Source organism: Protopterus annectens, chromosome 10.part0, assembly GCF_019279795.1.
Source record: "Protopterus annectens isolate FY-2018-M chromosome 10.part0, PAN1.0, whole genome shotgun sequence".
Lineage (NCBI taxonomy): Eukaryota > Metazoa > Chordata > Ceratodontiformes > Protopteridae > Protopterus > Protopterus annectens.
In genome coordinates this window covers 297411196-297424674 of record NC_056744.1, presented here as the reverse complement: position 1 = coordinate 297424674, position 13479 = coordinate 297411196, and the positions used below count along the sequence as shown (strand labels likewise).

Here is a 13479-nt window from a genome sequence, read left to right as displayed (position 1 = left end):
TAGGAGGGAGTGAATGCTGCAACACTGTAGAGAAGGACATCTGCTGTTATGGTAAGATTTTACACAACTGTACTATGTCCTTCAATATCACTGCTGCAGTATTCTTTACAATAGGGAGAATGCAAAAGTTCACAAAGAAGAATGACAGGAGGAAGGGCCAGAAGAGCCTTCTATGAAGCCATGGATAATGACACTGGCAAAGCCAGCTCTGACCCTAGATATCACATCCTACTTACAGTGCTTAGTATAAGTATGCATAAAAGTCTAGGTTGTTGCCTCAAGAATAGAGTAAGTATCCAAACCCTTGAAGAAAGCACCAGAAGATGCCACAGCTCTAGTGGAATGGGCCTTACTATAAAAAGAATAACAAAAGGAAATGGCTCTAGATATCCAAAAAGAAATGGTTTGCTTGGGAACAGCCACACTTAAAGACCTAGGATGAAAAGAAACAAAAAGCTGCTCAGATTTCAGAAAATAATTAGCCTTGTCCAAATAATATGAGTTGTCTATCCAAATCCAAGGTGTGCAAAACCTTCTCACTAGCAGACTGCAGGAGAAGTGAAAAAGTGGGCAAATGAATAGACAGATTAAGAAACAACTCATAAACCACCTTGGAGATGAATTTGTATATGAAGGGACACTCTGTTCTTGTGGAAACCCAAAAAGGAGGAACAGCAATGAGGGCAGCTCAGATATGCATCTGGCAGAAGTAAGGGCCAAAAGAAGAACAATTTTCCAAGAGCAATGCTGTAAGGAAGTTGAATCAGCAGGCTCAAAAGGAGCCAGAGTCCATTTTTCCAAAACAAGATTAAGATCACTGGAAAGAGGGGCAGGCTTCATGGGAGGCCTAATGTGAAGGATGTGTTTAAAAACTGTCTGGCCTCAAATCTAGAGGCCAAAGGGGGAGTCAAAGGCAGACATGCAGAGATATCTGATAGTTGGGCCTTAAAAGAAAAATATGACAACTCAGCATTGAGCAATTCACACAAACAAGACAGAACCAAAGGAACATCCACAATAAGTAGATCCAGGTTACAGGAAAGACACCAAACTTAAAACCTATTCCATTTGGATAAGTTAGACTTTCTAGTAGAGGGTTTTCTGGTTTTCTACAGGACCTGAAGCACGTCCTCAGAAAAAAGGTGTCTGTAGGGGATCAAAACCCTATCACTCACAATATCACATGAAGAGTGGACAGGTGGTGATGGATGAGAGATCTCTTGTTTTGTGTGTGTAGGTCCACTCAATGATCTAGCTTGTGCTGATTGCCCTTGGCAAGATGCAGAAGAGAGAACCAATGCTGTCTGGGACAAAAGGGAGTCACCAGCAAGACTTTGGGAACATCCTGTTTTATGGTGAACAGGACCTTTGGAATGAGAGGAAGCGGAGGGAAGACATAGAAAGAAAAAAGAACAAGAAAAATACAGGGTGTCCACCTTCCAGGCCTGAGGGCATAAAATAGAGAATGTTGTCTGTTCAGAAGGGAGGCAAATAGATCTAATTGAAGAGTACCCTACTGGAGGAAAATGTCCAGAAACACATCCCTGTAGAAGTATCTACTCATGGAATAGTGTTATGGATCTGCTCAGAGAATCTGCCACTATGTTTTGACCTGATGGAATGTAGACTGCCTGAAGGGTCACCTGATACCTGAGGGCCATCTCCCAAACCTGATGGGCTAACCTTCACAGGAGAAAAGACCCTGCCCCCCCTTGCTTGTTGACATATCACATCACTGTGGTATTGTCAGTGAGGATATTGAGGGGCCCTGTAAGTTAAACAGAATGTAAAGCCTGAAGAGCCAGCAGAAGAGAGCTTCATCTCTTCGATACTGATGTGGTGTTTATTTTTGCTGAAGCAACCAAAGGCCCTGAACCTTCAGATGGCTGAAGGAGGCCCCCACCCGACATTTGAGGCATCTGTGAAAAGCTCCTGAGAGGGGATTGGAGGTTGAAAGGAAAGCCCTTGGTTGAAGGATAACTGATGAATCCACCACTGAAGTTCCAGCTTGAGGCATAGAAGAAGAGGGACTAGAAAATCTAAAAAGTTGAGAATGTTGAAGCCACACTGACTTTAGAAACCACTGATGCTTTCACATGTGGAGCTTGGCTACAGGAAGCATAGGAAAGATGGAAGCCATGAAAACCAGAGCTCTCAGAAATTCTCTCAATGTGACTGAAGATACAGGAAGAACAGAATGAAAGAAAGCAATGAAGGTTAAGGCCTTGGGGCGGGGGGGCAGGGATACCAGCATTGGAACCGTCTGGATCTTGCAACCCAAAAAAACATGATCCTGACAAGGAGTCAGAAATTACTTCTGGACATTTACACTAAACCTCAGGCTTTGCTATAGAGAAATGGTAAAGTATAGATGCTGAAGAATGGTCTCTGAAGAGGAAGACTGGATAAGCAGGTTGTCCATACCCCTGAGCCTGCAGAAAGAAATCACAGGAGTGAGGCATTTGGTGAAGACCTTTAGGGCAGTAGAGAGGCCAAGTGTCAAAGCAGAGAACTAAAAATGCCAGGAAGCAACATATAAATGTAAAAACTTCCTTAAAAGGGGATGAATACGAATGTGAAGATGAGCATCGTTGAGATCCAGGGAACTAAAAAAGCCTGAGGAAGAAGCAGTGGAAACAGGGTTTGAAGAGACAGCACCGAAAGGAAGGGACCTTTAAAAAGGTATTTAGTTGACAAAGGTCCAGAATGGGTCTCCAGGTGCCTTCTTTCCTGGGAACCACCACAAACATTCTGGAATAAAATCCTTTCCCCTCAGTGGGAATGGAACTTTTTGAATATTTCTCTGGGCCAACAGGCCCGAAGCACCTCTGGAAAAAAGGTCAGTTGTTCCTGAGACAGCTGAAGAATGCCCAAGAAGGGGGCAAAAGATTTCCAGGCAATGTAATAACCACGGCGAATTATGGAGAGAACCAAGGAGTCTTGAGTAACTTTTACCCAAATAGAAAAGGAGAGGGACAGAAGTAGAGAAAGAGGAATGTGACTGAGAATAACAGGACAGTCAGAAAGCACCTGGTTTGTCAGGAAAAAGAGGCTTTTGAGTAGAAGTATGAGTAGCCTTAGCAGGGGAAGCCCTTCTACCACACTTTTTACCTTTGGGGATGGTGAGACTGTCTATGAGCAAGTGCAGGCTTATTAGGATAATTCCTCTGAAGCTTAGGCACAGGGGAAACAAGAATAGTGCTTCAATTCCTGCATGGCCTTGCCCTTTTATTACAGGGATTTAAACAACTGTGTAGCAGCACCAAACAAATGCATATTATCTAGAAAAGCATCCATCGGTTTAACCTAGATATCATCAGGTAAAGGCTGAAGTCTGAGCCAGGAATACCTCCTCAAAACAGATCCAAAGGCAGCAGCCCTAGATGAAGCATCAGCTGCCTCACAGCTACATTTAATGGAATGATGAGCTATTTGTGAAGATGTCCTAAGCAGCGCAAGAGCAGAAGCCTTCCCCTCAGGATCAGGGAGATCAGAAATAGCCTGACAGGGTTGACAGAGAACAGCCAAAACATACCTAGTCATTTATGTCTGATAATTAACAGCCCTAAAAGCTAGGGTACCAGAAGTGCACACCTTCTTAACTAGCCTGACGGAGAGGATGATTTGTCAAGCATCAGAAGCTCTCTTTAGTCACAGAGTCTCTCTTGCTTAGCAGAGTTCAAGGGAACTCTTGTGTTGGGTGTATAAGCTGACCATAATTCTAAATTACTGATGGGCTTCTGATGCTTGACAAATCATCCTGTCTGTCAGGATGTAAGTGAGAGGGGAAACACTCTCCCAAACAGAAATAGTGACACACACTCACACACACACGTACACACACATATAGGTGCATCAAGATTCTTAAAAGACTATATAAAAGAGTGGGATATCCAGTGAGGACAGCAGAGTAAACAAGTAACAAAACAGAAATAAATCCATATGATAATACCTAATCTGTCTTGCCTTAACAGAGTTTACTCTGCTCAGCACTATAGCCCCACCTGCCACCCCATATTACCACTTCCCAATCCATACCTCAGTAGGAGGTGGTCTAATGAGAGACACCTCACTTTTATTGTCCTTTTATTTTATTATGGCAGAATGATCAGAAGTAATGCAGTGAATGATAATTACTACAGCCATGGTACTTCATATTTTATTATGGCACACAAAATGATAACCGGAAGAATGTGTGTGTGTGTGTGTGGGGGGGGACCTGATGTAATACTTCACAAAAAGTGAGTACATAAAGCATAAATATCTTGTGGTCTGAGAATGCCTAATGAAACTAAATTTAAGTTAACACTGTACATGCTCTTGGTTCTAAATGATGTTTACGTACTACTTAATAACATTGTGTCTGCTAGTTGTACAGGAACGTAGTATCCAGATTGTGTGGTTCCCCGTACTTGAGCTCAAAAACCAGCATTTTTACATTAAGAGGGTTTTCTGACTGCACTATTGTGGCAGAAATGTGCTGCAGTAAACCCATTTGAGTTAGGGGCTGCTGGCTGAAAGCCTCCAGTGTCGGTAGGCCTTGCTGTTGTAAAACTTGTTTTTCTGATTTTTATAAACATCCACTGTTTGTGCTAGGCTGCTCTCCACTAAGCTGCAGTTAGCAGTGCCCTGTATTGATGCAAACACTATCAAGTTAATATTTCCTTAGAATAGCAATATCTGCAACCTTCCTGAGTCCCCCTGCTGCTCTAGGAACATCTGAGTTGCACACAGAGCAGCATCACCTTGTTGGATAATTGCAGTTCACACTGAGTATAGCACCCATTCTTCATCTGTGTGCTATCATCTCAGTCCAGTTAAATCTCCCCACTCTTCTCCCTGGTTAATCCCATAGTAAAAAAAAATGAAACCATGGATAGATAATTTCCTGCTATCTCTGTGGCCAGCCTGGTGGACATGGTCATCCTCAGGCAATGTAGCAATAGTCTCATGTATACTGAAAACTATTTAATCTTGAAACAAACACAGTATGTGAGAGATGTAGGTACACTTTTGAAAATTGAGACATAACTCTCACATACTGACAAATCAAATGACAAACAGGTTATCAGCACAAAAACATAATTTCCCTCACTAAATGTGATCTCGACACATAAACCCCCATATACTGAGGTACTCACAAGTAACTTACTAAAACCTCAGAGGCCTCTAGTATGCTGCCCTCAGAAACCACATGCAAACAAAACCAAGTCAACACAAACAACTACACATAAAAATAGACATCAGCCTGTCTCCATAACCAGTCCCCTAAGGCAAAACACCACACATTTAAACATCTTGGTCATAGGAAACTCCAGTGTGAAAAACTCAAACAAGCCCCCCCCCCCAACAGGCTGGATAAGGACAGGGTTACAGTGAGTTGCCCGTCAGGTTCCAGAATTCACCAGATCACCCAGGCACTCAGATCACTCAACCACAAGTACCAATATAACTCAGTCATAGTCTATGTGGGTAGAAATGAGCTGAGATGTACCTCCCTGGACTATATTAAGACAGACAAGATGGCCTCTCTGAATACGTGTCGCAGGCTGATGTGAGACTCTCGCTGACCTTTGCATTCTACCCTCACCAAGAATGATACCACAACACACACAGAAAATGATTCAATAACTGACTTCAGTAACTGGCTTAGCTACTAGTGTTATTTTAAGGGGATCCAGTATTTTTCAGCTGCTTTGCCAGAGATGGTCTGCAACTGTCTTTCAAATACCATCCAAGGCATCAGCCCCCCCCCCCATAGTGCCTTTATTTTGGCAGTGTCAAACCAATAGAACTACTAACATAACAAATTCTTCTAATGCCAAGCTGAACGTACTGCTTCTCAATGCCAGGAGTCTTAACAAGAAACTGCACTCTCTGGAAGCTGTTCTCGCACTGGAGAATGCTGATGTTTGCACAGTTACAGAGACATGACTCAAGGCTGCAGAAAGCACCTCAGCAGTGCAGGCTACAATGTCTATCACACATTCAGACCACCCTCTGAAAAGGAACAAAAATGAAAAGGGGATGTGTTTCCATTTACATAAAAAACAATCACACCTCTAGAATGGTCAAGCAGGAGCTACTCCATGTCCAGCTGACCAAAGGCAAAATCACCCACCATATCATCACTATCTACAGGTCCCCAACTGTGAACCATGAAACCACTCCACCTACTTGAAGCTACTACAGGCTTTGTCCCAGTAGAGTGGGCAACAGCAATAGTCATCCCTCTGCACAAGGGGGATCATCAACTGACTCAGGAAACTACTGACCAATAAGTTTGACTAGCCTCATATGTAAGGCTATGAAAAGGTTAATTACAGACCTGATTAACAATGCCATTTGAAATCTCCAGACTCCAGACCCAACACAGTTTAGCTTTGTCAAAGGCAGGTTCTGCCTGCTCAATCTGGTGGGCTTCTTTGAGATGGTCACCAAGGCAATGTATGAGGGCAAGATGGTGCATACCACCTACCCTGACCTGGTCAAGGCATATGACAATACTCCAGTTGGGTATTATAAATAAACTCATAAAATTGGGCATTAACATCTGTGTCACCAAATGGATGGCCACATGGCTCACGGACAGGACACATGTTGTTAGAGTGGGGGATATTCACATTTAGCAAGAGGCCAGTCACCAGTACAGTACCACAAGGCTCAGTGCTGAGGCCCCTCCTGTTTGGTACATATTTCTCAGATCTCAAGGGAAATGTAGATGACTTTTGCTTGACCAAGTTTGCTGATGACTGCACTTTGGAAGCAATCATTGACTTCTCAAATGATGTTGATATCCTACAAAAGGATATTTTACAGACTAATGTTTGCTGTCAGAGCCATGGCCTCAAACTAAATGTGAAGAAGTGCATAATAATACCCCTTGGGAAATGAAATATCCCTGAAAATTACAACACTGATAGCACCCTCTGCCAAGAGTGGACCCAGAGGTGAGAGATATGGGTACTCAGACAGATAGCAATCTGAACTCTGACCACCATGTGTCCATGGTGGTGACAAAATCCTTCTATGTGGCTCAGCTTATAAATAAGGGCATGGCATCCAGATTGAAGGATGCCATAGTACTACTGCACTGTCTCATTAGACCAATAATAGATTACAATGTACCCTTTGGCATGTATCTCACCAGGCAGCTGCAACAGTTGGAGGATTCCTAGAGATTTCTCACCAAAAAAAATACAGGGTATAACCAAAATGTCATATGCAGACCAATTAAAATTCCTATCACTATATTTAGTTTCCCAGAGATTACAGAGGGAGTGATGTGTGTCTGACCAAGAAGGCAGTCTCTGACCTACTGCTGATGGAAATGCTGCATATTCAGAAAACTAACTGCACACGGGTTACCCACTCCAAACATCTAAAACTAATCTCTGACATGAATAGATCATGCTGAAGAGACAGATATCTGTCCCAGATATTGCCCATCCTCTGGATTAAACTTCCTGTTCACGTGAAGCAGAGTCCTTCCATGACCATCTTCAAGTGCAATCTGGACCAATGGATGGGAAATCTCAAATTCATTGCTGAGGTGGTGCCCATGTCATTTAAGGACAGAAGGAAGTCTGAAAAAAGTCAAATCCCCGCCTGCTGCCCCTTCCTATCTTTCCTTAGGGATAGAAAACTGGGTAAAATCTGGGTAAAAATAGCTAGGCTTGTAAGGGTTCTTCTTGAGCCACTAACCTAGTAATCTCCTTTGAACCTATGAACCCATGTAAGCTACTGTAAAGCTTTTTTCTCTGATATATGAACAATTACCTATATTTTGTATTCCTTCTAATATCTTGTAACTGTATTTCTGGTATATGTCAAAACTGATATTAAATGTGGAGCTGTTCTCTCCAGGCCTCTGCTGAAAAAGGGTTTTATTTCAGTGTGACTTTCCTGGTAAGCCTGTAGGGTATGACTCCATGTTTCAGTACTGGGTCAAAAGCAACGGAAGTGTGTTACATGATACTCAGGGTGTATCATAGCCAATGTACATAAACAAAATACTTGGAATATTCTGCCTTGGAACAGCAGAAAGGCAGTCACAGTCATTTTTCTGCATCCAGGTAGCATTTCTGAAACTTCTCGTTCCCAATATGCCTTTCAATGTTTTCTTTCTTTGATTCATGGCTTTAAAAATACTACAGCTCTCTTTCTGTGTAAAATAGGAAGACCACCTCACTGTTTTGAAAAAAAAAAATAAAGCAGTACCAGTTTTAATTTTTGATTGACCAAGATGAAACACAAGGTGATAATGAAAACGTAAGAGTGCAGAGCAATGTCATTTGATCTAGTTGTACTGCAGTGTTCTTGAAAACCATAATGCACTTTAATAAAAAAATAAAATAAAAAAAAAAAAAAACATCTTATCTGGTTACATTATTAAACAACTTACATTCACGAGGTAACTCAAAGATGCCATAAGTGGGAAAAGAGGGACGAAAACCATAAAGAGGTACTGAAGTGAAATGGCTACAAAGTCAAATCCAAGAGACAAAGGTATTTCTGTAGTAATAAATGCCAACAGGACCACCTAGTAAAAAGAGACAAAAAAATCTTAACACATTTATTATTCATACAGCCAGGAAATAAAGTGCAGTACAGTTCTATACACTATTAGTTCTTATTGTTGTTATACTTAACCTGGAAGGGATAGAGATGTAAATAAACTTAATAAATTTAGAGTAATAGGCACCTTTACATTCTGTGCGTTTATATGACGTTATCGAAAGATGAAAACAGTGAAAGCTATTTTATCGAACCTAAAATATCTAAACCACATAATATCGAACATTCAGGACAGCGAATATTTTCCTTGGGAAAAAATTTGCTATTCAGAAACACATACACACAACACAAGCACACCTAAAAAACATCAATGCACACACATACACTTATAATCCTACAACTAACCCTACACTAAACTATACATACACTACTATCTATCCACTTACCTTAACCCAAACCCTAACCCTAAGGTCCGTCACTATCGCACACTCACCTAACCTGCACCCTAACCCTAACTCACTTAACCCATCCCTAAACCTAATTCACCTAACCCACTCCCTAACTCACCTAACCCGCGCTCTAACCCTAACTCACCTAACCCACGCCCTAATCCTAACAACCACACAATCGTACATTTACCTGAACCCGACCTGTAAATCTCCACCACAACGCTGAAAATAGCAAAGCCACAGAACCGGCCTACCGAATTCTTTCCCAAGGAAAGAATTCAGTGCTCTGCAGCTTCGCTATTTTTAGCGTTCAATTAAAACAGGTCGATATTAGAACATTCGAAGTTTTAAAACTTCGATGTTCTGATATAGACCCCATTCTGTACCATCTTTCCACATCAAATCACATGCCCACATGTACTTATATGTGTATATATTTTCATGCATGCATGAATATTATAGGTACATACATACACTTGCACATGTGCATACAAGCACACTAACTCAGAGGCACACGTGCACAGATGCACACAGCTCCTCTACAGGTGGACAAAGTGAAATTTCTTGGGCATCAGCAGCCTGAAGAACACAATGTTGATAGTTGTTTTCCATAGGAAACCAATTCCAGTGTGATTTCTAAATGTGCATCAGCAATGATTCACTTCTTTTGGGAGATTCCTCCATTCCCTGGAGATGGTGCAACCATGGAGTTGGTACATATGTAAGTTTGGGGAGTGTGGGAGGCTTTACCTCCTGCACAAAATATGCCTTAAGTTAATTTTTTCACTCTTTTGTGTTTTGGGTATTATGCTTTAGCAGTTCAGCTGCTCAGCATTGTGGAGACCAGTGTTTCATAGAACTCGACAGAAGCACACACTGTGTGTGTGTGTGTGTGTGTGTGTGTGTGTGTGTGTGTGTGTGTGTGTGTGTGTATGTATGTATGTATATGTATATATATATATGTATGTATATATATGTATATATATATATATATATATATATATATATATATATATATATATATATATACACACACACACACACACACACACACACACACACACACACACTAGATAAAAACTGAGTTTATAGACAACAATGCTCCAATAAATGATAACTTTAATAAGCAGCTCTGGAACAAGGTAATAGACCAAACACTGCATATTAAAATAAAACGGTTAGCTCTTTCATCCAAAATAACTTCCAACAGAACTTCATCAAGGAAAAGTTCACAAAAGACATTTTTCTTAAAATAATTAAAAAAAGAACAACTAATCATGATGCAATAATAATTTAAAACAATAACAATCCAAGTGTCATAACCGGACAACAATACATTAATTTCAGTTTCTTAATTTTAAGAACAGTTTGATGTATACAACTTCATTTAAATCAGGAAACATTTGCAAATAAACTGCCAAAACACTTCTTTAGTATCTAACATTTCTAAATCTCCACCTCTTTCATTCACCATCATATTTTTTTCAATAATTTTGTATTGATTTTATAAACTTGAAACAATACAATTCAATCATAAACAAATAGAAAGAGCAAAAAAAGTAACTATTTACAAAAGTCCACAGCAATAGGATAGTAATACCAGCCATTAATACTTTTCCAATAAATCAAACGTTTTTGCCAATGCATTTGCTGATGAGTGATATTTGATGTCCTTATGTTTTAAGTTGAGAGTTCTTTCTTGCATTCACTTTTAGCTAAAATAAGTAAATTATTAAAAGACAAAGCAGTTTTACATTTCCAATTTTTTGTAGTTATTTTTCTAGCTATTGATAAAACCAACCAAAGGAGTGGCAACTGTGATCTGGGGACAACATCAAGCACTGGAGCATTAAACAAAATGAGTGAGTCAGATATATAACATTCATCAGTCCATAATGCCTGGGAAATTTTTTTGAATTCATTCCAAAAGGGTACAATAAAAATGCAATTTAATACCATATGTGTCCAAGCTGCTTCTGATTCACATTCATATCTCCAACATTTGACATTTTTTGTTTTATAAATCAATTCAGTTTTATTAGGGATTAAAAAGGTTCTGTGAATAAATTTCCAAATATAAATTCTCCAATAGAGACAGGATACTGTTTTGTAACTTGACTTTAAGATCAGTTTCTTATCATTTATTTAAAACTCAGACCCATTTATTTTTGTACAGTTCTAAAAGGCTGAGCTTAAATTTACAAATTTGACTCTCATAATCCATTATATACAGATGTATAAGATTTACTGTAAAATTGGGTATAATTAATAATAATTAAGAAGTCTAAGATTTTTGGTATAGTCTTTTCTTGATAATTCATTATTGTATTTTTTCATTTGCATATGCTATACAACCATGAATAATTATCCAATTATCATTAGATAGGGAATATTTTGAGAGCAGACATTCAGTAGTGTGTAGTTTATTTCCATTTAAGAATTGATACCAAAATAGCAAGTTAGTGTCCTGGAATTCTAACATCTACTTTTTATTAAATGTTTCTAAACAGCCCTTAGTGTTAGGTATAGGTAGTAAAAGGAAGAGTAAGTCTTTAAGAATATACTTGGTATCAATAAATGATTTAAATATGCAAATTATATAGTCCACTAATGGAATAGATGATACTATCCTTATATCGTTTGCAAGTAATATTTTAAAATCCAATAAATTTACTAATTCCAAATAAACTTTGAGGAATTTCTTTATATCTGTTATTTTGAATTAATCGCTCATGTATGATTTTCCATGCAGAATGGTATGTAGAGTTTAACCATAATGTTATCACATAATGTTGGATTTTGCCTATAGTTCAATATTTGGGAAAGCTAACCCTTCATTTTCCCAGCTTTTAGAATACCAATCAAAAGATATTATTGGTTTATTAGGATGCCAAAGGAATTTCAAAATGGTTGTGTTTAATTTGTTAATAATTTTTTGTGGGGAGGAATACTAATACCTGTATATAAAATAGGATTTTTGGTAGTATAATCATCTTTATCAAAGTAAGTTTGTCCTCCATTGTAAAAAAGGATTTACTCCAATCTTCAATTAGACCCTTGACTATATTTATTAGGGTCATGTAGTTAATCTGGATTATATTTCTTACTGAAGAAGTGATAATGATTCCAAGATAGTTAATAAGAGTATTGTTCTAATGGAATTAGGTGACATTAGTTATGAAAACAGTGGTTGTTTTATTAACTAATAAGGTTCTTGTTTTGTTTTTATTAAAGTATAAGCCTGAAATATTCTCAAAATAATTTAAAGATGCAATAATTTGTAATAGGGAGGGCTCTATGCTTCCTGTAGTTATTAGTATATCATCTGTGAATAATTGAACTTTGCAGCTAAACGTCTCAATTAGAAATCCTTTGATTATATGATTTGATCTAATAACATCTGCAAGGGGTTCAATAATTGGAGCAAATAATAAAGGGGATAAAGGACATCATTGGTTTGTACCCATTGAAACTTTGAAGGATTCTGACATACAAGAATCAATTTTACACGTGAATAAGAATTATGCAAATTTGTGATATTGATAAATAATTCAGAAAAATGATATTCTTTAAGTACTTTAAACAAATATGACCAGCTAACAGAATTAAAAGCTCTGTTTAAATCTAAACTATTTATTGTTAGTTCTTTTTTTCTTTTTGTTGGCTAAATTAATTAATGTGTTTAATCTCATTATATTATCACTGACTTTCCTGTTTAAAATAAAACCTGTCTGGTCTTCATTAATTAATTTTGGCATTATTTGATTTAGTCTTCTAGCCAGAATAGACAAATAGTTTATAGTCAACATTAAATAACGATATAGGTCTATAACAGGAACAGAGCTTACTGTCTTTATCTTTTTTTAAGAATGGGAGAAACAATGATGTAATGCCAGGATGGTGGAATAACTTGGGAAGATTGAATTTTTTCAAATACATTCTGTAGAAGTTTGACAATACAATCTGGTATAAGTTTATATAATTCAGGGATTAATCCATCAAGTCCCAGAGCCTTATGTGTTTTAATATTTTTAATTTGGTCTTTTATTTCTTTAAATTGGATTATTTGTCAACAATATTTTTTGTTCTCTAGTTAATTTTTGTTGATTATTATTCTTCAAAAAGTTACTTCTGATAGCGTCATTATCTAAATTTGTGGAAGTGTTACTTGTATATCATAATGACATCTAAAACATTCTAGTATATCCTTTAAATCTGTTATTTCTCTATCTTTACCTCTGATTTATTTTTATTTCTTTAATATAGTGGGCATTTGTTTCTTAGATCTTATAGCTATTTTATGTAGGCTTTTGGGATTAACTGAATAGGAGTAAATTTTCCATGTTTCTAGCTGTATTGCAATTATATGTTGCATTGTATCGAGATATTTTTGATTTCATGATTTTATTTCAAGATTAATATATATATCATTTGGTTTTGCATTTATTTTGAAATTATCTAGGCTAGACTGTACAGTTTTTAGTTCTTTATTCTATTTCTTTCTTTTATTAAT

General features: G+C 37.9%; 1 protein-coding gene across 2 annotated transcripts in view; it reads right to left on the bottom strand.

The window, feature by feature from the left end:
- LOC122813052 (cholesterol transporter ABCA5-like) overlaps positions 1-13479 on the bottom strand; it is a 2390735-nt gene that overhangs the window by 584505 nt on the left and 1792751 nt on the right. For both annotated transcript variants that reach the window (XM_044085171.1, XM_044085172.1), the window contains exon 26: positions 8405-8542. In XM_044085171.1, the coding sequence (XP_043941106.1) occupies positions 8405-8542 (138 nt within the window). The remainder of the gene's footprint in view (positions 1-8404; positions 8543-13479) is intronic.